Here is a 25786-nt window from a genome sequence, read left to right on the forward strand (position 1 = left end):
AGTTCTAAGATAATACAGATCATGCGGGTAGCTAAATTTGTGTTTTCAGTTTAGCAGAAACAATGAGCATGTTAAAGCATTGATTACATTTTGTGATCATAGTGATTCCAACATATGGAAAATTTGGCAGTTTTGTATGTTGATTTTGTTGTAGTTTTTTACGAAGATATCGGCCACTATAAGGTAACCCTGTTTTATTTCCTTTTCAAATCCTGTTTTTACACAAATTTTGCCATTTGCCAGTATCACATGCTGATACTTTGAGCTTTAAATAGTAAAAAGAGGTCTACATAGTATAACTCCTCTTTTAGATGTTACTTACCTGGTGAAACTGGTAAAATCAGAAAATTAACCTCTAGGATTGAAGCAGAATAGGAATAGTTCATATTCACAGATTATTATATGTTTTCCCGATAAAATAACACATTATGTGTTTATTTTCACAAATGATGTTTTATAAACAAAGTTCGGGAGGAGCACGTTCAAATAATCAATTCAATCAACTCGTCATCAAACAATTACCATGTCTACCCTATCAGCATGAGAGGAAGCACCTAACATTCCTTGATAGTTTTCAGCATTCCTCCACCACCCCGACTCCTCACTCTTGGCTTGTTCTTTCACAGCCAGGAATACGGGGGGAGTACTCTGGGTTCGGGCCGAATACCGAGCCCGGAGCCCTCTCCTCGGACAGCTCGCCAAATACGCATTTATTCTATCTGACTTATTTGTAAGTGTGAATTCGTGATTTAAAGTTGCACACAGGTGTATATTCATGGAGCAATCACACCAGTGACAGGAAATACTGGGGCTGTGAAAGGATCTTCTGATGCAGTCAAGTCAAAAACGTCTTGAACCAGAGCAGCTTTAGCAGGAATCTGTGACCAGGGAGGTTGAGACACCAGATTTGACAGATTTAAAAAAAAATTGGCATCCGTGCCATGAATCTGCACCAGAGGAGCCTTTGTGGCAAACATGATGGGCATCGTGTCAGGAACCGCTGGGAAGCCGTTTACCTGGGGCTGCTATGACACAGAGCTGTGGAACCGTAGCGGGTTCTAGGGTTACAGCAGCAGGACAGATCTGAAAAGGTACGCAAGTAAACTCTTTGTTGCCTGTGACTCTGACCTCTGTGACCTCAGAAGGATCTGGAGCAGCAGTGTCAGGAACCTTTATGGCGGCCTTGATTTCTGGAGCGGACCTGACAGGATCTTTGGGACACAGTTGCCCGTGGAAGGAACCTTTGGAGCAACAGTGTGAGGGACTTCTGAGGCCAGTGAAGCTGTGAAAAGGGTGTCCTGGGACTTTCAAGTCAGGATTCTCTGCGGATCCTCAGCAGGTTCTAGAGCAGCAGTGACAGGAACCTTTATAATGACCTCCACTGGCATTTCTGGAGTGGCCGTGACAGGATTTCTGGGCCCAAAAGAGCTGAGAAAGTGAGCTCTGTGGCCATGACTGAAACCTCTGATGCAGCCGTGACACGGATCTCTGGGACACAGATGGCAATAGCAGGAACCTGAGGTGTGGCAGTGCGAGGAACTTGACAGGGAGCTCTGGAAAGCTGTGGGTGACTGTGGTGCAGTACTTAGCAAACTTAACTAATCTAGGCAAGTAGTTCCACAAGACACTAAATCTACCGCCTCAAGCCAAGGCGCCAGACGCAACCGAGGCCAGCCAGCCCCGCAAGACGCTAAAGGTGATGATACACAGGGCAACTTTTTGAGCAATGCTGTTGGGCAATCTTGTCAAGCGATTGTTGCTTTGGCACTTTCCCATTGAAAATGGGCAATAAATATATATATGGATAATTTAGATCGGTCGTGGGCCGATGTCCCCTGTGTCTCATCTGGTTGCCCGTTGACAGCAACATTGCCCAGCAACATTGCCCAAAAAGTTGCCCTGTGTATCATCACCTTAAGGCTGGAGGGACGGAGGAGGGGCCACCCATGTCAGCCCGCCGGACGCAAGGCTGACCCTCTTCATAACCTACAGGGGGACCTGAAACATAATTAGAAATTTTTAACATATTTCATAAGGCATAAAAATATACCTTGACATCTGTGCAGTGTATAAGGATTGCCTATATGACGTTGCAGCAGGTAGGAAGCTGATGTCTATATTCAGATAATCAAACCCAACCAACAAAAGGCCAAAAAAAACTAAAACAAGAAAATGTCAATATATCTTCAAAATCATTTAGCTTCTCTTAGACTCAGTACCTTGAACCAGTCCTGGAATAGCATCTCCTCCAGAAGAAGCCTCTGCTCTGGCTTGCTCTTCAGGCAAACCCCGAATAAGCATTCTATGCAGAAAGATCGAGAGATGTCTGATTATTACATTCAACTTTACACTTGTTGTAAAAAATGGGGAGATTCCTGCATTATCCATAATAATTTTTTTTTAAAAAGCATTTAATTTTAGTCAACAAAAAGAATATTATGCTGAGAATGTTGTTGGTGCATTGTTAATATCTCGCTATGTCCCGTCTGATTATGACATGGTGTAACAGGTCATTTGAGTTTAAGCTCCTAACTAATATATTTGAAAGATAATACATACCAGAGTAGGTTTTGTAGGACAAGCTTTTCAGGAGGTCCCACGGCCGAAATCGATCAATTTGACCTCCGGGGTCTCTATGTTGACCAGGAGGTTTGGCATCTTGATGTCCCGGTGGAAGACCCCCCGGGAACAGTAGACGGCAGCAACGCCAATCACCTGCCACATGAAATGACGCGCCAACTCCTCCCTGAAGAGGCCGCCGTGATGCTCCAAAAAACTGTACATGTCCATGCAGGGCACAGGGTGCTCTTAAACCATGATGTATTGGTCGAGATGGTCCTGCCAGTCCAGCAGCTCTATGATGTGGCGACAGCTGGGGTCTTGATTGACACGTACGTCTGCAAGATGTCTGTTAAAGATCACTTCATCTGGAAAGCATCTGCTGTTTACTAACATCTGATAGACGTCTTTAAGATGTCGGTTTACATACATTCTAAATCATAAACAAGACATTTTCTAAACGTATTTTTGACATCTGACAGGAAACGTCCTATAGACGTATTGCAGATGAGCAAAAACGTAAAAAAAATAGGTCTTCCAGATTTAAACACGCACATCAAATAGACGTCTCCATGATGTACGTGTGCTATCAGGGAAGAGTAATTTATATGTTTAGTTTTTTGGTTGACGTGTATGTGTTTGTAAAATATTTAGGTATTAAGATTGCATTAAACATGCATATACATAACACATACAGTAGTGGCCTATAGTGATGTCCGGCCTTGGAAAATGTAGGCTAGGGTCATTAAAAACAAACATCCCCATCCGAAAATCACTTTTTAAAATTGTATATTTTTTTAGCTTTTTTTTATTTATTAATCTTTGTGTGATTCAAAATATATGATATTATATTGTATAAATAAATATTTTATTATTGTTTTTGTTATCTTTAGGCCTAATGTTATTATTACACTTTACAGATTTTATTTTAAACATTTTCATAGAGCACTTCACTTTTAATATAAATATTTTTTTTGTAGCAATAAAGTATAAAGACAGATGTTTCATTTGTGCAGAGTGGCTCCCAAAATATTTCGCCATCACGTTTTAATCTGATGTAAATTGATGCACTACAAATGTAGACACCTCAATGGGACTCAATAGGACACCATGTGTGATCTTGACTTTACAAATTCACCAGTTGAATATGAATAGCTCAGCTAGTTTCTGAGTAAACTGAGAATGTGTTTGCAGATAATGCAATGACATACATTTAAGTGTGTCTGAACTGTCCTAATACTTTTGAGGCACCTCAAAGTTGACCTGAATGTATTCCAGAACGTATTTACCCAACAACTAGGCCTATTATAGGGATACTAGGGATTATGGTTATGTTTTATGTTAGTGTTTGAAACCAAAACATGAAACCACTCGGCCAACTAACTATTTACTTGAAGTGGCCGGTGGGAAGTGGTTGTATTTTTCTCTCTCAGCCACATGAGGGCGGAAGACCATGAAAATCAGTGCGCATTCCCCTACCAGCCTGTTTCAGAAATGATGGCAGTTACTGATTCCAAATTACATGACAAAAAATGTTGTTAGTAGGCTAACGTAATCCATAACATTACATATTTAGGGTAATATAATCGGACTACTTTTTGATTACTTTTAGATTACTTTTGACCTAACTTGTTTATCGCATTGATTTGAAAATTATGATCTTGTATTAAATCTTTTTTTTTTTTATTAAAATAACTAATTTCTAAATAAAAACAATCAAAATAAAACACTTAACAAATATTTGTTTACCTGAATGTCATGTGACCATCAGAGAACATTGAACTTAATATTATTATTATTGACAATTTTGTCATTGACCTAACTTATTAACTTTTATTAAGATCTATGTTTTTTTTAAATGTTAATTCATAATTCATATTATGAATAATATGTAAGGATTATTCAATTAAATTAGTTTGAGTAATTTTATTATTAACTGAAATGCGTAAATCTTGGAAAAATGCTTACTTTTTAATGCTTACTTGCTTACTTGTATAAAAAGTGACTAAAAGCAGTTATAACGGAAATTGAAGAAAGTCTGCCATCATGTGGTGAAAAATGCTCTTTTCTCATCTCAGATCATGACTTAATGCTGTGGCACAGAGGTTGAAAGAGCATTTTACTTGAATACAATTACTTGAATACAATTGTGCTGTTGAAAATGCTTTAGGCTACCAAATTTAATGTTCCCGTTCAAAAATGACCGGCCTTTTAAATTGCTTGTAAATCTCTCTTAATCCTATATTATCACCAAATATTGGATAACATATTTTTGCCAACTTGACTTCTTTTAATTAGCACATGTTTTGAATTTCTTTTTCTTTTTGACTGATCGTAGGCCTCATTGGTCTGAGCTTATGCACCTCAGTGTTTGAGTGGAAAAAACTGAGGTGCATAAGCTCAGACCAATGAGGCAATATACGATCAATTTGTTAAAGAAATGCAAACCTGTCCTCATTGAAAGAAAACAAGTTGATAAAGACTGAATCCAATACGTGGCAATAAAATATGGCGGGATGTATAAGCAATTTTTTCACCAAAAATGTAAAAAGGTCAAACTCTCTAGCACCCAAACCCCCACCCTCCCCAAAAATAGATTAAAAATAAAAAAAATTTGGAGAGGAAGTAATTAAACCCTATGTTTAAATCTAATGCGACAACAGCCAACAAACAAATGAATCAATAGTAAAAATTCCAGATTTATTTTTTTAAATGAAATGTTTTATGCAAAGGAAAGAAAAATTATGTAGACATATATTTTCTTTTTACAGTTTTACAGGAGTTTTCATACTCAAAGGGATACTCCACACAAAAATGAAAAGTTTGTCATTATCTTCTTACAAAATACACATTTTTAGAATGACATCACCAGTTCAACACATTTTTGAGTGAGCAATCCCTTTCTTAAATCAAAAACTGAACAATATTAAAGACTTGCAGGATGTGTGAATGTCTGTGTATGAGAATCAGGTGGTTTTTGTTTCCTATTCCAGGGTGTAGATGTTCTCCTCCACTGGTCTTCTTGTGCGTATTTCATATATAATGTGTCGGGGCTCCTTTGAGAAACTGAGGTTCAAAACACAGCAATCATTGTTTTTAGACTGCATATCAAAGAGCATCATAGTATTCTCGAAGTGAATCATATACTTACCACCCACTGTTAAATGCCTTCCCATAAAGGCCACCTGAATCAGAATATACATATTTCCTTTCAGCTCAGAATGTACATGGCAACTTAACTTATTTATTATAGAAATGTCATTAAACAAATGTCCAGTAGATTCATAACCATACGTACGTTTGAAGGTCAAAAAGGCCAGTGCGCCCAAGAGGAGCAGTAGCAGACTGAGAGACAGAGACAGCACCGGGATGTTTATCTGTAGTGTGATCCGAGAGATCGGCTCTTCCATCTTTGAATCACAAATTCACAAGGGTCTCATCATTTTAAGGTTACAGTTCAGCTAAAAAATAGCTGTCTCAGTACCTCAAACACTTTTTAAATGTTATACTTCCACCCTACTCTTTATATCTATTTATATTTTCAGAAAATTTCTTAATACTATTTTTGGTCACACTTTAGTTTAGGGTCCAACTATTAACTACAACTTTACATAAATAAACATCCAATTACTGCTTATAAATAGTTGTTTATTTATTCTACTGCAAGTTTTCCATTGTGGATTTATTAATTAAAGGCTCTTTTGTTTTCATCTCCTTTGTTGTGCGCATAATTATAGCCACCACCATTACAGAATACCAGACCCTCAAACAGAGTAATCATGTAGGAGTACTCAGAGTAAGACTTACCAGCTGTCCTGCTGCTCTGCCAGGAGCAAGAGCAGAAATCCAACACCCGAGGATTCCTACAACTGGCATGCTACACAAATTTTCTGGACTGCTCCCTTTACCAAATACCAAATACCAAAGCACGCCTGCCCGATGTTGGTCCTCGGGGTAACTTCACCGCGTTTGTGGAGTGGGTGCTGAATAACATATCGGCGTTCACTGCCAAGCCTGCCACGATGCAGGAGCCAGTTAAGAGGACTGAGCAAACCATTGCCCCGGAGCATTTGAGAGAGTCTGACCCCCGGAGAGTCTGACCTCTGCATTATTACTTGAGGATATTTCCCTATGTCTCTTGTTCCCGCTGGTCCTGTCCAGAACGAAGTCTTCTGTGTCTCCAGAGTTCCCACCCAGCCTCCCTCTCCCGCCTCCTCTTCCCAAATCAGCCAGTCCATCTGCTCCTCCTCTGCTGGTTCCCTTCAGCCCCTCGTCTCCTCCTCTAACGGCACTCTTTTGTGTGGATCTGCCTTGGGTCTTCAGGTCTCCAGCTCCGCCCAGCCAAGAGGATCCCCTGGCTCCACTTCCAGCCACTGATCCCATCACTCCACCTCGGTCTGTCGACCCTTTTGGCTTCGCCTTGGCTCCCTCGGCTCCACGAGAGACCATTGTCCTTACGTCTCCACCGGGCTCCCTCGTCCCTCTGGCTACGCCTTGGTCAGATGTCGCTCTGACTGCGCCACGAACTTACGAGCCGCCCGCTGCTCTCTGTCTCTCCACCCCTTTGGCTTCGCCTTCCCTGTGGCTCCATCTTATTCCTCAGTCCGGCTCCGCCTCAGTCCTCTGGCTCCTCCTCGAACGCTCGTCGCTGAGGCTCCGCCTCGGTCTCCAGAGCCATCGATGCCACCTCAGTCATCCCTCTGGTGTCGTCAGCCATCATGGCTACTCCGCTGTGGGCTATCGACCTGGCTGTGTTCTGGGTCACTGCATGGCTACTCTTGATCCTGGCTCCTCCCACTGTCATCGCCATCCTGGTTTCACCCACCACCACCTCCTCTTGTTTCCTGCCCTTCACCAGCCTCTCGCCCACCTCCAAGGCCCCCACCCTCCCTCCTCATTTGGACTGTTGTCAGCACGAGGATGTGCCTTTCCGGTGGGGGGCGTACTGTCACAGTTTCTGTTTAATTTCTGTGTTCCCGTTTTCCTTAGTTCCCTAGTTAGTCAACTAAGTTGTTAAATTACTTCATCACAGCTGTTTCGGTTCTTCCTCATTGATCCTCATTACTTTAAGCCCTGATATTTTCTTTGTTCCCTGTCTGGTATTGACAATGTCTTAGTTAATGCGATTGGGTTTATTCTCCTGCGATTTCCTGTATTTTACATTGTGAATTTATTAATTAAAGGCTCTTTTGTCCTCAGCTTCTTCATTGTGCGCATCATTATAGCCACCACTGCTACAATACATATCTTTACTGTCAATTTTGATCGATTTAATGCATCCTTGCTGAATAAAAGTATTCATTTCTTTTAAAAAATCTGTCTCCAAACCTTTTGTGTATAGATAGATAATTGTGTATAGAGGGAGTACCATAAAAATATGTTCATATTTTTTTCATATTCATGTTTCATATACTGTGTTTGAGCACCGGTAACTCACCATAGCCCCAGAATGCACACGAGTGACATTCTGCCAGGAAATGTCAGAGAATGATGAATCTGCTCCTCTGGACTGATCTGACAGTGATGACACTATGAAATTCAGAGTGAAACACAGGAAATTGCTTTTGCTGCTAATGCCAGTTGACGCGTGAGAAACATTATCTCTACCCACAAGGGTCTGTGACATTTGAGTTGCTGCACTATGTGGTCTCTGTTATGTTAAGTTTGTGCATACGTAGAAATAATAACTGAAATGCAACCGTTGATGCATCATATATTGTGGTTTGTCTAAGGAAAAACTTGCACGACACTTACTGTGCAATTCAAGGAATTAGTCAGTCGGCAGAAATTATTTTTTAAGGCAAGTCACAGGCAATTCCATAGTGTTTTTTTTCCTATCTATATTCTGAAGGTTTGTACAGGGGGGTTTGTTCATCATCATTTCTATAACAATTGAATCCTAAAATGATGGTGATATTTTTGTTCTTGCTGTTGACAGTATTTTCTGATTTATGGAGTAATAAAAAGAGATATCCAAAATCACCTCTGTCACAACCTTTATTATGCCAACAAATTTTTAACCTGGCTTCATCTAATGTTCATATTTCTGTTCTGGAGATTTATGCAAACTAGTGCATATTTAAATACATAATGCCTCATTTGCATATTTGCATGTAACATTTCACCATACTTTTAATACAATACATTTGTTAAAATAACTACCCAGTTCATCTGTAGTGTCTTGCCTTAAAAATGCCCCTCACCTGTCTGTGTGTCCTGTTGTTCTGTAGTCATCGGGGTCGTGGTTGTTGGAGGCACAGTCGTTGGGGCTTCAGAAATTAACACACATGACGATTTATTCAAATATGAAGCTCTCCAAATGTTGTCCAAATTTAAAGCATCTGTATGACTTGCCTTTCATGACCCTCAATGTGTAGGACACCTTCTTATCATTGAAATATCCTTCTATGTCCACTCTACAGCAGTATGGGCCACTGTCCGCCTTCTGTATTCTTTGGATCCCGAGGTCCATTTGTCCTGACAGAACATCTCCAATGAGCCTGTACCTGTCGGAGACTTTGGAGATGACGCCGTACTCATCAGTTTGGACGATGATGTCATTGCACCAGAACGTTCCACAATCCCGTCCCCAGCAGACGTGGCTGAGGCCATGGTGCTTCACTGAGTAATGACATGGCAAAATCACTGTGCTGCCCTCCGTCACGTGAAACGCCAACACGGAGCACCTGTCTACTGCACGGTACAAAAATAAGCAACATTTTAAAGGCTCCTTTAGATACGAATGTGGATACATTGTATTAGTGCAGTGGATCTCAACCTCTCTGACTTCAAGGCATGGTCCTTGTGGTCCATGGTCCACAACAAACTCACAATGTCTACCCAATAATATATTTAGAATTTGGCATAAGTAGAAGAAAGATGTACATTCATTATAAAAATATAACCAAATATTAAAACATTTCTTGATTTTTTGTTTTTTTGTCATATTCTAAAAGAAGTTCCAAACGTAGGTTCGCGAGGAACCTAATCATTCAGTCCTGTCAATCATCATTCTGAGCATATTTAAGCAGCAGTCATTGCGCCATCCCAGTGACAATTCTTCCGCCATCCCTCCACCTCCCCATCTCCCCCTATATTTCTCTCATTGTCCCTCTAGTGTACCTTCATAAGGGGGTTGAGCTCGAACCGAGCCTCGGGTTCGAGCCTCCATTGAGGACAACAAGCCAAGTTCATTTACCATTAACTATTAAGACTGGATGGGCAGGCAGGCTTTTGAAATTATTTTAAGTCATCTTGAGCCCCCCTTGGAAGCTTGTATTGGGCCCCGGGCCCCTGACTGAGGACCACTGTATTAGTGTATATAATGAAATATTTTTTAAAACATGCATAAAAAAAAGAAGAAGTGTAAAACCAAATTATGAAAGTTCCTTTAGATTGGAATGTTGATACACAGTTTTATATATTGAATTAGTAAAAAACAAAAACAAAATCATGAGTATTTTTGTCTTGTTTTCCAGTAAAAATATCTTAACATCTTTAGACCAAGCTACATTTTTCTATCTAGATAATACCTCATTAGCATTTTTTTTTCAGCATCAACCAAAATAAACTAAAAATAAACTATCTATCATAATCTATATATCTAGATCTAAGATATAAACAAAATCTATCTATCTATCTATCTATCTATCTATCTATCTATCTATCTATCTATCTATCTATCTATCTATCTATCTATCTATCTATCTATTTTCAGTTGTTTTAGATTACTTCTATTATAAGTTAAATCTCTCACAACACATTACCATGCCTTACATAATTTTATAATTTTATAGTTTCTTGCCTGAAATGGTGAGGAGGAGGATCCAGCGAAGGACTGATAACTGGGGAGGAGCAGCCATTCCAGTGTGGTGTTTAGGCAACACTGCCTTGTGCTGGGCGGCACCAGGGATATGCAGAGGAGGACATGTGAAAGAGTGACTGTGTTCTCCAGCTCTGCGCCTGTGACATCTCCAAGAAGGACAGGGCCACTGACCCATCTGCAGTCCTCATCTGGAGGTGGAGTCGTGCAGCAAAGAATAGGGCCATTGTGTGATGGAGATTTATCTGGATATCTAATGTTGCTTGTAAACAGGCTCCATGAATGAGTCGGTGGGCCTGCACACAGCACACGCCATGTCCATGATGGCACGTGTGTTTGCTATTGTTGGTAAACAAAGTGGCACAAAGTGTTCATGCAGTCACAGCTGGCAGATATTAAGTTAACCAGCTAATTCTTCATCAGACTTGAGGAACTGGCTGAATTATAGAACAAACATGGACAGTATGAGGGAGAATATTCAGCTGGAACAGCTAGAAGACTGTTCGGGTATTTATATAGAATAGTAGGCTGGGCTACTTAAATTGTAATGATTTTGTGATGTTGCAACTGGATAGCTCATTATTCATTAGGCTAATAAAACCAGCCCGGTCTCACCCCAAAACGTCACATACTGACGCGTCTTGACCAAACGGCAATATACGACGAAAAGGGTACCCCTAAAACGTCCATATGAGACGAAGACATAAGCGCACCAGCAGCGCCTCTTAGCGGTACCCTAACGCATACCTAAACCTACCCATAACCCGAATAGTCACATACGGACGTTTTAGGGGTACCCTTTTCGTCGTATATTGCCGTTTGGTCAAGACGCGTCAGTATGTGACGTTTGGGGGTGAGACTGTGTTAAATAAAACAATGTCCTTACAGAATATCTCTGGCCTCATAGCCTACCAAGGCTGCATCCGAAATCGCATACTTCTGTAGGTAGGCGAAAAACACTATGTGACAAAAGAAGTTTGTCCAAATTCACAGTTGCCTACTCATAAAAGAGAAATTCTGAAGTGCATACGATTGACACTTTACTATCCCATGAGGCCACAGGAGAGGATTAGTGAATGGTAGTGAAGCGACACAGCTGACGCTGGTAGGTCACATGATAATGACAACATTGCGAATGTAAGTCCAGATTACATTCATAAACTACTCACACAGCTTACTTTTTTAGCGGTCGTGAAGTAATTACTTATTCAAAATAAGTACTACCTACTCGAGAGAGTATGTGATTTCGGATTTCGGCTGCCAAAGTGCGCGCGCTTGTGATACACCATCAACTTTTGTGCTGGCAGGCCCAAGAAAAAAAAGACGAGACAAATAAAAAATGACCAAAACCTTTGTTTTAGTTGAATAAAAAGAGGAGACAAAATATTACAGACTGTTTTAACAAGCCTCCATGAGCTTTCATTTTGCGTTTGCCTGATGTAAAGCTTTAAATCCTCCAATCAGAGCTTTTCTCTTTAAAAGGATACATTTTCTGTCCGTTGTTTTACTTGCGTGCTTTGTGGCGCTCTCGTGAACTCACGTACCAGCCAACATGTATATGTGGGCCCCACATGGTTTATGCTTGGGCTATGTGGGTACCAAGTGGGTATGGTCCCAAAATGGGCATCTTATCTGGGGCCCACTTGGATCAGCTAAGTAGGTCCCACATGGGCAAAAACAGGTGGGCTCCCTATGTGGGTCCTAGTTGGGTCACTAATGGGAAATGAGTGCATGGGCTCAAAATGGGCAACACAAATGGGGCCCACTTGGGTTTATCAAATGGGTTAGACATTGGCAAACACAATCAGTCCCATATACGCTGCCTACATGGGCCCAAGGTAGTACCAAGTAAGTGAAGATAGGAGCAGGCTTCACTCAATGCATATACTTATAAACTTTAAGAGTGCTGGCCTGGATAATTAGAATACGTATCTTTTTAGAATACGTAACTTTTATTTGCACAGACGTGTTTCGGCACGTGCCTTCTTCAGTGTGCTCACTGAATCTGATGGTTGCAATGGTTGCAATCCACTGCCATTATGAAGCTTGTAAGTGTCAATGTGTTTATTAATATAACTCCGATTGTATTTGTCTGAAAGAAGAAAGTCATATATACCTATGGCTTGAGGGTGAGTAAATCATGGGCTAATTTTCATTTTTGTAAACTACTTTAATACTATCTGTAGTTAGGATTCTGAATTAAGTGTAATGTTTCTCTACATATCAGAAATATACAGAGCCACATATATTATCAGAAATTAGAGCTGCAATTGTTGAAAAGGTTTTGATCTCGATTCAAATACCCACACAATATTTTCCTAAAGACACTGATTTGTCTTAAACCTTTGTCAAGTAAGATAACAGTGAACATTTATCTCTGCGTTGGCGCTGTCAGTAGCCACATTTACATGGAAATGTTTTGTTTCGATCAGAATGAAATCATTCTGATTGATGAATCTGAACATAGTTTTTATGTCATCGGGTTGATGTGCATTTCTAAGTCACAAGCTTCAAATCTGATTTAATCTTTTGATGTGCACGCACTGCACGAATATGCAGTTTCCTGCTGTTGTCACAAACTAACCATCCTCCATTGTTTTAAAAAGCAGACTTATATTTACCTATTTCAGGTCCTTATTAGGAGACAAGGAGCACACAAAGCTTTGCCGTGCTGCTTATATTAATCAAGCAGTAAAAAAATGATGCCCAGATGCCAAAAACAAGGCATCAGCAGATGAGAGTCCGAAACAAGCACTTGTTGGACAACGTTGTCCTGCACCATTTCACAGAATGATGAGTGGGAAGATAATTTTAGATTGACACAACAGTCATTTATTTTATTCTTATATAATATTACAACAACATCAGCTCGTAATTCAAATGATCACAGAAGTACTGAGATAAAAGTTTATAGTTCAGATTTAAACACTGTCTACAGTAGCAATCAAAATAGAGTAAATCAACTTTTGCAAGAAATCATCCTGGAAATTTAAGAATCATCCACACCTGTGATCACCTCAATTATTTTCCAAAGACACAAAGAATAATATTTTTATATTTTTACTTTAAAAACAATCATAAATCATTAGCAATAAAAAATCATTAAAATACTTAAATTATAAATCATTTTGTCGGCCCATTCTATCATGGACTGAGAATATGATTGTGAGAAACTAATATTAAAATGACACAAAAGTCTTGAGACAAATAATGTATTATTATTATTTTTGTTTATAATTTTTTTAATGGTTAACTTGTATCAATGAATGAATTGATGCTTTCAAACACATCGCATATTCATACTTTATAAACTGGTTTTATTAATACAAAATTAAATCGGAATAGTCTGAATAAATAAACAGTAATTCTCTATTGATTTCCCAAATGCCCTTCCAGTGACATTCCAATACCATGACCATTCCAATTGAAGGTTAATGCTGTTTTTGTTTTTTATCCTGAGTAAAAGTTGTTATTCTTTCATAAGGTATTGTGACATGTGTAAGTAACATGATTTCTCTAAAATCATAATCTCTAAAAAAACGAATTTGTTTTGCAGAGGCTGCACAGATCAACTGGCAAGGAACTGAGAGGGAACTCTCAAAATATTCTGGGACAAGAGATGGAGGAGGACAGTGTCCAGAATGCACAAATTACTGTGTGCAGTGTAAGCTGTACTTATAAATGTATAGTTGCTGCTTCTTCTAGTTCTAACTGTCCCCAATTTATTTCCTGTTCAAATGTTCAAAGCTTTCAGTAAAGACTGGGTCAAATACAGGTTAAAAGTATGTATTTTAACAATTAGGTATATAACTTTAAAGAAATACTCTGACATAAATCTGCTTCTTTAAATATTGTCTCTAGAATTTCAGAATATAGCATAATATGATGGGTAATTTCAATAAAATTGAAATTTGAAAAGATTTCAATGTGTGCTCTAATGCTTTAAAACTTGTTTGTGTGGTATTGCTACTCATATAGATGGAACCCAGATGATCCCTAGTTGGGCCACATGCATATGATTCCTAGTTGGGAATAAAGCCCACCTAAAGCCCTGTGAAATCCTGCATAAAACCTAAAGTAAATTGCTGGGGCCAACATGGAACCTGTGGACAAACCCACTAACCTTGTAGTACCCACAAAAAAACTAAAGCTGGGACCAAGATGGGTCTTGTGCGTGTAGCCCAGTTGGGGCCCACCTGTTTATAAGTGCCATCCTATATGAAATCCATGTGGCCAGTTGGAACCATTATGGAACCCGTGAACAATCCCATACAGAGCCCATTTTTCAGCCCATTTCAAACCCACATGGGCCCCACATACAAATGTTGACTGGGTTAAAGCTGGGACAGAGATGGGTCTTGTGCATGTTGCCCACTTAGGTCCCACCTAGTACCAAGTGCAATCCTACATGAAATTCATCTGGGCAATTAACATGGGGCCATTATGGAACCTGCAGACAATCCTACATGGGGCCCATTTCATACCCATATGGGCCCCACATACAAATGTTGGCTGACGTCAGAGACCCACACTAAGAATAATAAGTTTGCGCACAATAAGTGTTCTTGTCGCTTGATAAACTTAAGGTTGAGCCACTGTAGTCACTTGGACTATTTTAACGATGTTTTTACTAACTTTTTAATTCTGGGCCGGCAGAATTAAATTACATAGAAGCCTATGAAGGAGTGAGACAGCGCTCAGATTTCATCAAAAATATCTTAAATTGTGTTCCGAAGATGAACGAAAGTCTTGGAACAACATGAGGGTGAGTAATTACTGACAGAATTTTTATTTTTGGGTGAACTAACCCTTTAAGGCATTGTTGTCAGAGGTTTCTTTTCAAGATGTTTGTGATGTGGCTGGCTGGTCCTCTCCGCACACCTTCATTGGGTTCAATAGCCTGGAGATTGAATTTACCCCAGGCTCTCAAGTGCTTCTCAAGGGCTACTTTCCCATATCGTCAACATTCTGGCGCAGCGTCTCGTTCTCTTTTCAGGGAACCAGGGTTATATTTGTAACTGAGATGTTTTTTATTTTTTATTATTATAATAAAAATAATACAAAAATAAGCAAGCACATACACTCACCTAAAGGATTATTAGGAACACCATACTAATACTGTGTTTGACCCCCTTTCGCCTTCAGAACTGCCTTAATTCTACGTGGCATTGATTCAACAAGGTGCTGAAAGCATTCTTTAGAAATGTTGGCCTATATTGATAGGATAGCATCTTGCAGTTGATGGAGATTTGTGGGATGCACATCCAGGGCACGAAGCTCCCGTTCCACCACATCCCAAAGATGCTCTATTGGGTTGAGATCTGGTGACTGTGGGGGCCATTTTAGTACAGTGAACTCATTGTCATGTTCAAGAAACCAATTTGAAATGATTCGAGCTTTGTGACATGGTGCATTATCCTGCTGGAAGTAGCCATCAGAGGATGGGTACATGGTGGTCATAAAGGGATGGACATGGTCAGAAACAATGCTCAGGTAGGCCGTGGCATTTAAACGATGCCCAATTGGCACTAAGGGGCCTAAATTGTGCCAAGAAAACATCCCCCACACCATTACACCACCAGCACCAGCCTGCACAGTGGTAACAAGGCATGATGGATCCATGTTCTCATTCTGTTTACGCCAAATTCTGACTCTACCATCTGAATGTCTCAACAGAAATCGAGACTCATCAGACCAGGCAACATTTTTCCAGTCTTCAACTGTCCAATTTTGGTGAGCTCGTGCAAATTGTAGCCTCTTTTTCCTATTTGTAGTGGAGATGAGTGGTACCCGGTGGGGTCTTCTGTTGTTGTAGCCCATCCGCCTCAAGGTTGTGCGTGTTGTGGCTTCACAAATGCTTTGCTGCATACCTCGGTTGTAACGAGTGGTTATTTCAGTCAAAGTTGCTCTTCTATCAGCTTGAATCAGTCGGCCCATTCTCCTCTGACCTCTAGCATCAACAAGGCATTTTCGCCCACAGGACTGCCACATACTGGATGTTTTTCCCTTTTCACACCATTCTTTGTAAACCCTAGAAATGGTTGTGCGTGAAAATCCCAGTAACTGAGCAGATTGTGAAATACTCAGACCGGCCCATCTGGCACCAACAACCATGCCACGCTCAAAATGGCTTAAATCACCTTTCTTTCCCATTCTTACATTCAGTTTGGAGTTCAGGAGATTGTCTTGACCAGGACCACACCCCTAAATGCATTGAAGCAACTGCCATGTGATTGGTTGATTAGATAATTGCATTAATGAGAAATTGAACAGGTGTTCCTAATAATCCTTTAGGTGAGTGTATAGTCCGCTTATTCAAAAATGAATCTTCCTCGTTGTGTACACGCCCTGCGAGAATACCTGTACAACATTCATTACTCAGAAGTGTGAGTTTATTTTTAGTTGTTATGGAGGAAGGAAGTCTCCTAGGTGTGGCCTATGAGTGTTATAAGAGTTGTGAACCAGTTTGGAGGGGTAATATGAATGACATTTTCATGACCTTCTTTACAACACAGGCCTAGATTCTACTGAATTAAGTTTTATGATCTTTCTGAACCCACATTGGCACTTCTAGAGCCCTGAATTGGCATAAGCTTGTGTAGCCTGGTAATATGAAGGATATGAGAAAAGTACAGCACCAAAACACATTTGTGGTAAATTAATCATTTAAAATTTAATTTCAGATTAGTTTTAATAATGATATAGTGTTAGCCTCTAGAAGTCAGAGAAAAGATAAAGCAATAATAGCTGTCACATTATTACAAACAATACAACAGAAAACAGACTCCACACTGATCAACTTAAACGTGATAGTAAATGTGAATTTGCTTAGATATTAATTCCACTGTTCATATTCATTTTCAGTTTGTATTTGATAGATGTTTTCCGTAGCCATCTCTCTGTTGTACAGGCCCACACTGCTGCCAGAGTTACTGTAGATGACAGAGTTCTCAGAGTTCAGGGTTCTGAGGGAGAGAAAAATGGTATATGGAATAGTGTTGCATTCTTCATATAATATCATATCATATCAATATATATATTTTTTTTTTACATGCACAATAGTATAGCCTAAATAATTAAGATAGACTACCGTACAAAAGTCTGGGGTTGGTACATTGTTTTTGAAAGAAGTTAAATCACCATCATGTTCACCAAGGCTTCATTTAATTGATCAAAAACAGTAATATTATGAAATATTATTACAAATTAAAATAACTGTTTTTATGTTTGAATATATTTTAAAATGCAGTCTTCAGTGTCACATGATCCTTCAGAAAGCATTCTAATATGCTGATTTGGGTCTCAAGAAACATTTTTTATTATTATCAATATTGAAAACAGTTGTGCTGCTTAAAATCTTTGTGGAAGCCACGATACTTCCCCCAGGATTCTTTTATGAATAAGTTTAAAAGAACAGCATTTATTCAAAACTGTATTTGTCATTAATATCTAATTGAACACTATTGTATAAAGTGAGTGGTTGTTTTAAATAGGAACATTTTAGCATTTGGTCAGCATAATGCAAACTGTAAATTCCTATTTCAGTCTATTGTTTTAAACATCTGTTTTAAATCAGTATAATTTTGGAATTAATGTTTTTAATCCTTCTAATTTAAGCATAAATAGCACTTGAAGGAGTGACTTACATGTCTAACGCAGCTCTGGTTTTCTTCTTTTGCTTCCCTGAAAATAGAAAACGACAATTTCATTTTATAAATAAACGCAACGAGTTTTGCAGTTAAATTTTAAAGTGTGAAGTGCCAGTTTGGACTCACATAACAGAATGCCAGCAATGACTACCAAAGCCAACAGTAACAGGAGAATAGGCACAATAACTGCAGATGCATTTACCTTTAAGAACAAATCAGTATCAGGATATCAAGTCATCAATGTTTCAAACCGTAAGGCTTCCTGTTATGGTGAAATACTCACACTCTCTTTGTGTTCCACATAGGACGAATTAGGATACGTAACTGAGGTTTCTGCTTTATAACGAAAAACACAATCAGCAAATTTGCAAATACATACAATATGTTGCAATACAAAACAATTAAAAAGAGCACAGATCATCAGCTGTGTTATACCGGATGTTGCGCTGGATTTCCACAGTCCAGTAGTGCTGCTCTCGGGAGCATTTGAAGAACTGACGAATGAAGAAGTCTCTTGTGTTTTATTCCTGTCTATTAAAAAAAAGGATAATGTCACATAATGTTTCTACACTAACAATTTAAATGTCTTTAAATAAAGCAGAGATCTTTAATGACTAAATATCTGTAAATATGCAAGCGCAAAAATCTCACCACTTGGTCATTATTAGCAATGATAAATTATAGATAGTGAAAATTTTTTTTTATTGTAAATGAACATTTTGCTTCAGTCATTATAGATTCACTGCCAGGGTTAAAATCATAATACCTCCTGATGTTTCAGTGGTCTGTGATTCAGGGGTTATAAGCCCAGAACTAGTGGTTACCAAAGGCTCTTGTGTGGTCGGACCAGGTGCTTTGAAACAGGATGTAGAATTTTCCTTTTTTAATGTTCAAACTGTCACATGAGCACGAGCTATCAGAAAACTGCTGAAAGTACTGACTTTACACAGAACTGATCTCATCTGTGATGACTGAATGATGGCAAATAATGTCCAACTCGTCACCATCACCAAAAATACTTACTTTTTCAGACTTGATTATCAGTACTGATTTGGTTTTGTCTGGTATGTTTTCATGATTCAGCCATCACAGATTCACAAAGACAGTATAAATTCATAGATATTCACATAGAAACACACACAAGTACCCTCTGTCATGACAGTGGTGAATACTCCTGTGATTTCATGCTCAGATGTGCTGCTCGACAGGGATGTAGGTTCCCATGTTGTTGGAATAAGTGCTTTGAAGAGAGTGTATTTCAATGCAAAACTGTACTCCTTTTTAAAATATCAACAAAATTATTATTATTGTTTTGTTTTGTTTTAATATCTGCACTACCATTCAAAAGTTTGGAGTGAGTAAGATTTTCTAAGAAGTCTCTTATGCTCAACGAGACATTTAGCAGATTCATACTGTAAAAACAGTAATATTGTGAAATATTACAATTTAAAATGAATGGTTTCATTTTATTTACATTTTATTTTAATATATTTAAAATAAGTTTTATTCCTGCAAAGCTGGATTATCATTAGTGTTCAGTGTAAAAAAAAGTTGCTTCCTTAAATTTTTTAAATACGATCAACTTGGACGTTAAAGTTATTTCAACTTAAATTACATTAAACTGACTTTAAAAAGTGAGTTGAAGCTTATAATTTATAAAAAAGTAGAAAATTGCTTAACTTATTTTGATGAGTTAAAGCAATGTAAAAACCATAGACTGTAAAAAATAGGTAAAAACATACGTTGTCATAACTTATTGATCATATATTTTTTACAGTGTGATCCTTCAGAAATCATTTTTTCACAGCATTTGTTAGCAATATTTTTTGTAACAATTAAATATCTTTACTATCACAAAAAATATTTTACTTTTTTACTTTTATTCCTTTATTTAAAAAAATCTTACAGACCCCAAACCAAACCAAACCAAACCAAAAAACAAAACAACATCTGTAGTGAGTAGGCTTTGCTTACCGTCATCAACAATCAAATGAACGTAATACATCTTGTCATTAAACCATCCAGGAATATGTATGCGGCATCCATATTTGCCAGAGTCTTTTTTTTCTATGTTAAGGATTGTCAAAGACACGTCTCCATGCGATATTTCTCCCTCCAGCCGGTATCTGGCAGATATTTTCCTCACCACTTTATCCCCATCGCTTCCAATAATTTCATCACCACAACCCATTGAGGGAATGTCTCCTCTAATCCAGCATATTTCACATTTTCCATGGTATTTGCTGTTATACTTGCATGGCAAAGTGACGCTCTCACCCTCGAAACTCTGTACGATGACGTCGTTGCATTTACAAACTGATAGAGAGACAATGACTTCATTTAAATAACATTGAATTTGAAATTTAGATCATAAAATGATCCAAATTATTGTAGACAAATAATCTTAAGGGTTACTGCAAAATTAAATACTACATAAAACATAATATTTTAAAATATCAAATAAAAAAATTATTAAAATATGTATATATTAGGCCTACATTTTACTCTTTGCCACAAATTACTGATTGTAAGCACATCTCAATATAAATGTGAAACTCACTCGTCAAATAACAAATAATCCAGGATGTAAAGAACCAGCTGTGAAGTTCAGTCATGATAGAAAGGTTTCACTCTCCCTGAAAGCAATGCTCCAGACTACCTCATCTCTCTTCTTACATTGTTTCCCTTTACACGGAAGTCAAGATGCACATGACACCTTCTCAGCTTTTCTTAAATGTGCAAGCAGACTTCTTTTTACAGTTTCACTTCTATATGTGGCCTACTACTCAGTGGTCAACTTCAAAAAACCAAAAGAGAGATTTGTTAGAACTGAGAACATATTAACATGTAGCCTACACACTTTTACAAAACATCACGTGAGTTTTTAATTTTTTTATTAATATTTAAGTGTTTGTACATCATTGGAACTTTTAGCTTGATATGTTTGATGCGACTGCGGTGAACACTAGAGGCCGCTACTGTTGTGTGATAAATCAGATTCCGTTTCCAAACAAATGCTCAAATCTTTTAAGCCCACGTGGAGTTTGGACAAAGAAACATTCAGTAATTGATTTTTGAGAAGGAGATGGATGACATATGATTTGAGTTATATTTTGTAAGCTTTTTACAAAAAGACTTGGCAAATGAAGACACAGGCTACAAACATTACAATGAAAAAGTGAAACAACAACAACGACAACATTATGTAAATTGAGTTATCTCAAAATTAGATTAATAATCAATCAATTATTTTATAATAGGCTATAAATATTAGCCACTGAGAACAAACCCCCTAAAAAAGGCACTGAGAACAATAAAAAAAATTTTTTTTAAAGAGTCCACGTCACCATACATGTGGTCATAGTGACCTCGAATCTGACTATCACACCATATCCGTGTGTGGTTGTTGGGCTGGGGAGATTTGGCAGATTTTTAACTTCCCCTGCTGCTGGTGCGTTCTCTGGATCGCCGCAGTCCTGAGGGCAGAGCGTTCAAATGGATGTGTTAATGCACAGTAAGCAAAACAGGCCATGAATCACCTCTTTCACTTCCACTCAGCAATGGAGACACATTCTGAGAGCCAAATTGAACGCTCTGCAGCATGAGAAGTTTCCACACAGCCATATGCAACAAGCAAGCGTTCTTGTTCATGCAGTTCATGCATCTTCTTGTTCATGCATTAAATAAAATGCTCAGAGTACACTTTTCAGACTATATAATGTTGGGTAAAGGCTTATTTGGGTGAATGTGACAACATGCCAAGATATTCACTCATATATATATATATATATATATATATATATATATATATATATATATATATGTAATAAGTAAAAATTTACTTAAAATTAAAATTTTAATTTCCAATGTGAGTTCACGCTGCTCCCATGTCAACATAACACATGTGTTGGAGATTGATATTTTGTAAATGAAGTGATAAATTGTTTATTTTTTGCGCAAACAACGCACTCGCTCTGATTGGTCAGATGGCCCAGTCTGCCGTGATTGGTCAGACACCAAACGCTTATTTTCATATCCGTCTCTTCATAAAATTGTGGTTAAACCACTGGAGTCACATGGATTACTTTAATGATGTCTCTACTGAGGCTTGAAACTGGTAGTTGCGTAGCTGTCAATGGAGGGACAGAAATCTCTCAATATCTTCATTTGTGTTCCGAAGACGAACGAAAGTCTTACAGGTTTGGAACGACATTATAGGGTGAGTAATTAATGACATAATTTTCATTTTTGGGGTGAACTATCCCTTTAACTAAATATATTGCAAGAAAATGAATGAATTATTTAAATTTGTACAATAAAGTTGCTAGGATTTGCTGTACTGCCTCTAATTTAAGTTTATGTGGAATTAAAAGATAATGTATTACAGTTTAATTACATTGAGAATCACCACTGAGACCAAACAAAAACCTTAATAAAAAGTAAGGCCTGATTTCACACACAGGGCTTACATTAAGCCAGGATTAGGCCTTAGTTCAAATTAGGACATTTAATTAGCTTTTATTAACATGCTTTAAAAGTGCTGGTGTGCATCTTGAGACAAAACAATGGACATATTTTAAGATATGTTAGTTTAAGTTCCTTTCAGTTAAAACATCTCAAAGATGCATTTTAGTCTGGGACTAAGCCTTGTCTGTGAAACCAGGGGTTAATGTTTTATGACACATTATAATAAGAATTCCAAGCTAAAATATGTCACATTGGAAAACAAACTTCTTTTTCTTGTTGAATGAATTTAGAATCAAATGCGATCTGGACATGTTCATTAGAGGTTTCACCCATTCACCCATTTATGCTACAAGCGTTTAATATTTCTCCAGATCTAGACCATTAGATTCATTACTTGCTAATCTACTTACGGAACAGAATTGCGATGATTAAACCCGGGATGAAGACAATGGCTCCCACTCTTACAGTATTAATGACAAATGCTTCCATTGCTTCCTAAAATGACACACCAAGTATGTAATGAGTGAAACACCTTAATCATATTCAAAACAAATAAAATCAAGATGCATATACATTTACATAGATTACTAACAACACATTGAAGCCAAAATATAGACTGACAGCAAAAGCAGAACAGCTCATGTTTCTGTCTTTGTAAACAGATGATTGCAATACCTCAGTATGGACCACTGCAACGGGTTCATCTATGTAGATGCCAGTAATATCTGAAATAAATAAATAAATATGTTTACATTTCCTCTTGACAGATATTGGCTCATATTTCTGAATCACTTTCAATGTTGATTAAGTGTGGTCATGATTATATTCATACCTGCAGTTATCTTTTCTGATGTGATATACATCTCAGTAATGAGTGTGGTTGGGTCTGATGCATAGTATACTGTGTGTGAAACAAAAATGGTTAGTCAGGGTTATTTGATCTCATATGAACTATTATGGGAATTCCTATAATATAGCCTACATTATGATTAATAATACGATAAATCAACGTATTGGCTAATAATGAATTATTGATTCATTATTGAAATTAATGAATGAAAAATGACAAAATTATTTTCATTAACAATAAAATAAGTTAAAATACAGTAAAAACAGTTGAAAACCATTTTTTGGTCTCGTTTTTGATGACTAGAGTGTTCAAAAGAACAGAATTTACAAAATAGAAATATGAAGAGTTCAGATGCAAAAGCCTCTAAGTGCCATCTGAAATTTCCTTCTAGAATGATCATTTTTATCAAGCTCGTATATTTAAGTTCAGTAATTTCACTTAAATGGCAATGAAAAGTACCTATTAATTGTCATTTCAGTGAAATTACTGAACTTAAATATACGAGCTTGATAAAAATGATCATTCTAGAAGGAAATTTCAGATGGCACTTAGAGGCTTTTGCATCTGAACTCTTCATATTTTGTAATATAAATGTCTTTACTGTCACTTTTGATCAATTTAATGCATGCTTGCTGCATAATATTATGAAGTTCTTTGTCAGGTTGTCAGGCAACCTGTCTATGTTTATCATGTCCTTGGATGTACGACCTCTGACATCAGCAACAAAAGAAGCAGTTCTACAATTTGCATGTTAAACTGCTAGATGCATTACCATTGTTTTACAGAGCTGTGACACACTTATTACTGAAAGGTTTAATACCTTGCTTTTCCTGCTTTGCCGTTGTAGAGACCAGTTGTGTTTCTGAGGTGACTCTCTTTGGATCCAGACCTTTTATGGAAGAACAGAAACACTATACATCATCATGTCTGAGCATATTAAAATTGATAAAAAAAAAAAGACTCAATTGAGTGGTTACTCACCATTGCTGATAAACAGATAAACATTGTGACTAATGTCATTGAAAAGTCCAGGGATCTCGATACGGCACACGTACAACCCAGCATCCCTATTTTGAGCAACCCTTATGGTAAGTGAAACATCTCCTCGGTCGAGTCCACTGACCAAGCTGAATCTATGTGACTCTCTGTAGTTCACTTGCAAGCCGTCGGAGGAGATAACAGTGTTCTCACAGTGGAACCATGACTGATGTCGCCCCCAACAAATGTTCAATAGGCCATTGGCGTTAATGTCGTATTTACATGGAAGAGTAACTGTATCCCCAACCTGTCCAAACACCAGTTCTGATGATTCGCTGCAGGCTACAACGCAAAAACAGAGAGAAGTATCAACACTTAATTACATCATATATAAAGTAACAAATTATTAGATTCCTCATGCATTTCACATTTTTTTTTCCCCTTATAAAGGCATAACTTTCAATATGAAAGCAACATATCAAACTAATCAAATAAACTCAAATAAACTTGAAGTGCAATCAACTTTGTAAAAAAAAAAAGGTGTAAAAAAAAAGCACAAGATACACAACATTATAAACCTAATATTATACACAGACCACAAAACATTTCCTTGTTTTTGTAGTCAAATATCTGAAATTCTTAAAAACAAGAACCATTTAAAGAACCTTGTAAATTGTGTATGATCCGTTTTATTTTAAATTAAGTTTCTTTTTTGTATCCCTTAGGCATTATTTCTTCTTTTAAGCATAAACTTTATTAACTGTTACTAGAGTTATGCTTAAAATAAGAAACGAAATTGTAAAAGAGAAGTGAAACAAGACAAAAAGATACTGATAATATTTTTGCACTGCACAGGAATGAAATATAGCACACAGTATTGTACATTTAAGCACTACTGATAGAAGTATTATTCGTACTTACTTGCTACATGTATACTTGTTGAGATAAATAGAAAAACAATCATTTTCTTTGCTGTGGTACACTCAGTAAGTCTCTAATTCATGTGTGAATGGCTCATATACTAAAAATACAACTTCTCTTTTCCATGACGGCTGTTCGCCAATGGGAATAACTTCAACGCGCTATTGGTTCCAAAGCCAGACAGAAAATTTGTATCCTTGTTGTAATTGTTTATGTAATGGATTTTAATATACATATTGTTTTAAAGGTTTTTTTTTTTTAAAGAAATTAATTTTGTTCAGCAAGGACTCAAGCAGCAAGAATTAAATCAGTAAAAGGCATGTTACAAAAGATTTCAAATAAATGATTGACCAAATAAGAGACTACAAACTTTTAAGAGAGATATACTGGGAAATAGTATTTTTAATGATAGGAGATGTAACTTAAGTATTATTTAAAACCTGTTGGGAACTTCTCATGTGTCAGTGTCACGGGTGGTTGCATGAAGGCAGACCGAGACAAAGATATATTTCCAAGAACGAAGGTTTAATGTAATTAAAA

The 25786-nt window shown here is 37.6% G+C and overlaps 3 protein-coding genes across 7 annotated transcripts; all 3 read right to left on the reverse strand.

Moving 5' to 3' along the window:
- Window positions 1–5246: 5246 nt before the first annotated feature.
- Window positions 5247–9618, reverse strand: timd4 (T cell immunoglobulin and mucin domain containing 4). Its single transcript, XM_084387343.1, has 6 exons — window positions 8914–9618; window positions 8763–8828; window positions 7997–8088; window positions 5858–5969; window positions 5711–5744; window positions 5247–5625 (listed from the first exon to the last, which is right to left on the reverse strand). The coding sequence occupies exons 1-6, from the start codon at window positions 9503–9505 to the stop codon at window positions 5544–5546; spliced, it is 978 nt and encodes a 325-aa protein (XP_084243469.1). The 5' UTR covers window positions 9506–9618; the 3' UTR covers window positions 5247–5543.
- A 7435-nt stretch (window positions 9619–17053) lies between these two features.
- On the reverse strand, window positions 17054–20770 carry havcr1 (hepatitis A virus cellular receptor 1). Of its 5 annotated transcripts, none has more exons than XM_084387510.1 (9): window positions 20591–20750; window positions 20005–20346; window positions 19178–19270; window positions 18797–18883; window positions 18466–18561; window positions 18314–18363; window positions 18157–18232; window positions 18028–18064; window positions 17054–17346 (listed from the first exon to the last, which is right to left on the reverse strand). In XM_084387510.1, the coding sequence occupies exons 1-9, from the start codon at window positions 20643–20645 to the stop codon at window positions 17217–17219; spliced, it is 966 nt and encodes a 321-aa protein (XP_084243636.1). In that variant the 5' UTR covers window positions 20646–20750; the 3' UTR covers window positions 17054–17216. The 5 variants fall into 5 exon arrangements, with proteins under 5 accessions (XP_084243636.1, XP_084243635.1, XP_084243637.1 ...); XM_084387509.1 differs by having other exon boundaries at window positions 18314–18366; XM_084387511.1 differs by lacking the exon at window positions 19178–19270 and having other exon boundaries at window positions 18314–18366.
- A 125-nt stretch (window positions 20771–20895) lies between these two features.
- Window positions 20896–25370, reverse strand: havcr2 (hepatitis A virus cellular receptor 2). The gene is made up of 7 exons (XM_084387315.1): window positions 25247–25370; window positions 24329–24667; window positions 24168–24236; window positions 23330–23398; window positions 23173–23222; window positions 22908–22992; window positions 20896–21506 (listed from the first exon to the last, which is right to left on the reverse strand). The coding sequence occupies exons 1-7, from the start codon at window positions 25287–25289 to the stop codon at window positions 21463–21465; spliced, it is 699 nt and encodes a 232-aa protein (XP_084243441.1). The 5' UTR covers window positions 25290–25370; the 3' UTR covers window positions 20896–21462.
- Window positions 25371–25786: the final 416 nt, after the last annotated feature.

Source organism: Rutilus rutilus, assembly GCF_951802725.1.
Source record: "Rutilus rutilus genome assembly, chromosome: 18".
In the NCBI taxonomy this organism is placed as follows: Eukaryota; Metazoa; Chordata; class Actinopteri; order Cypriniformes; family Leuciscidae; genus Rutilus; species Rutilus rutilus.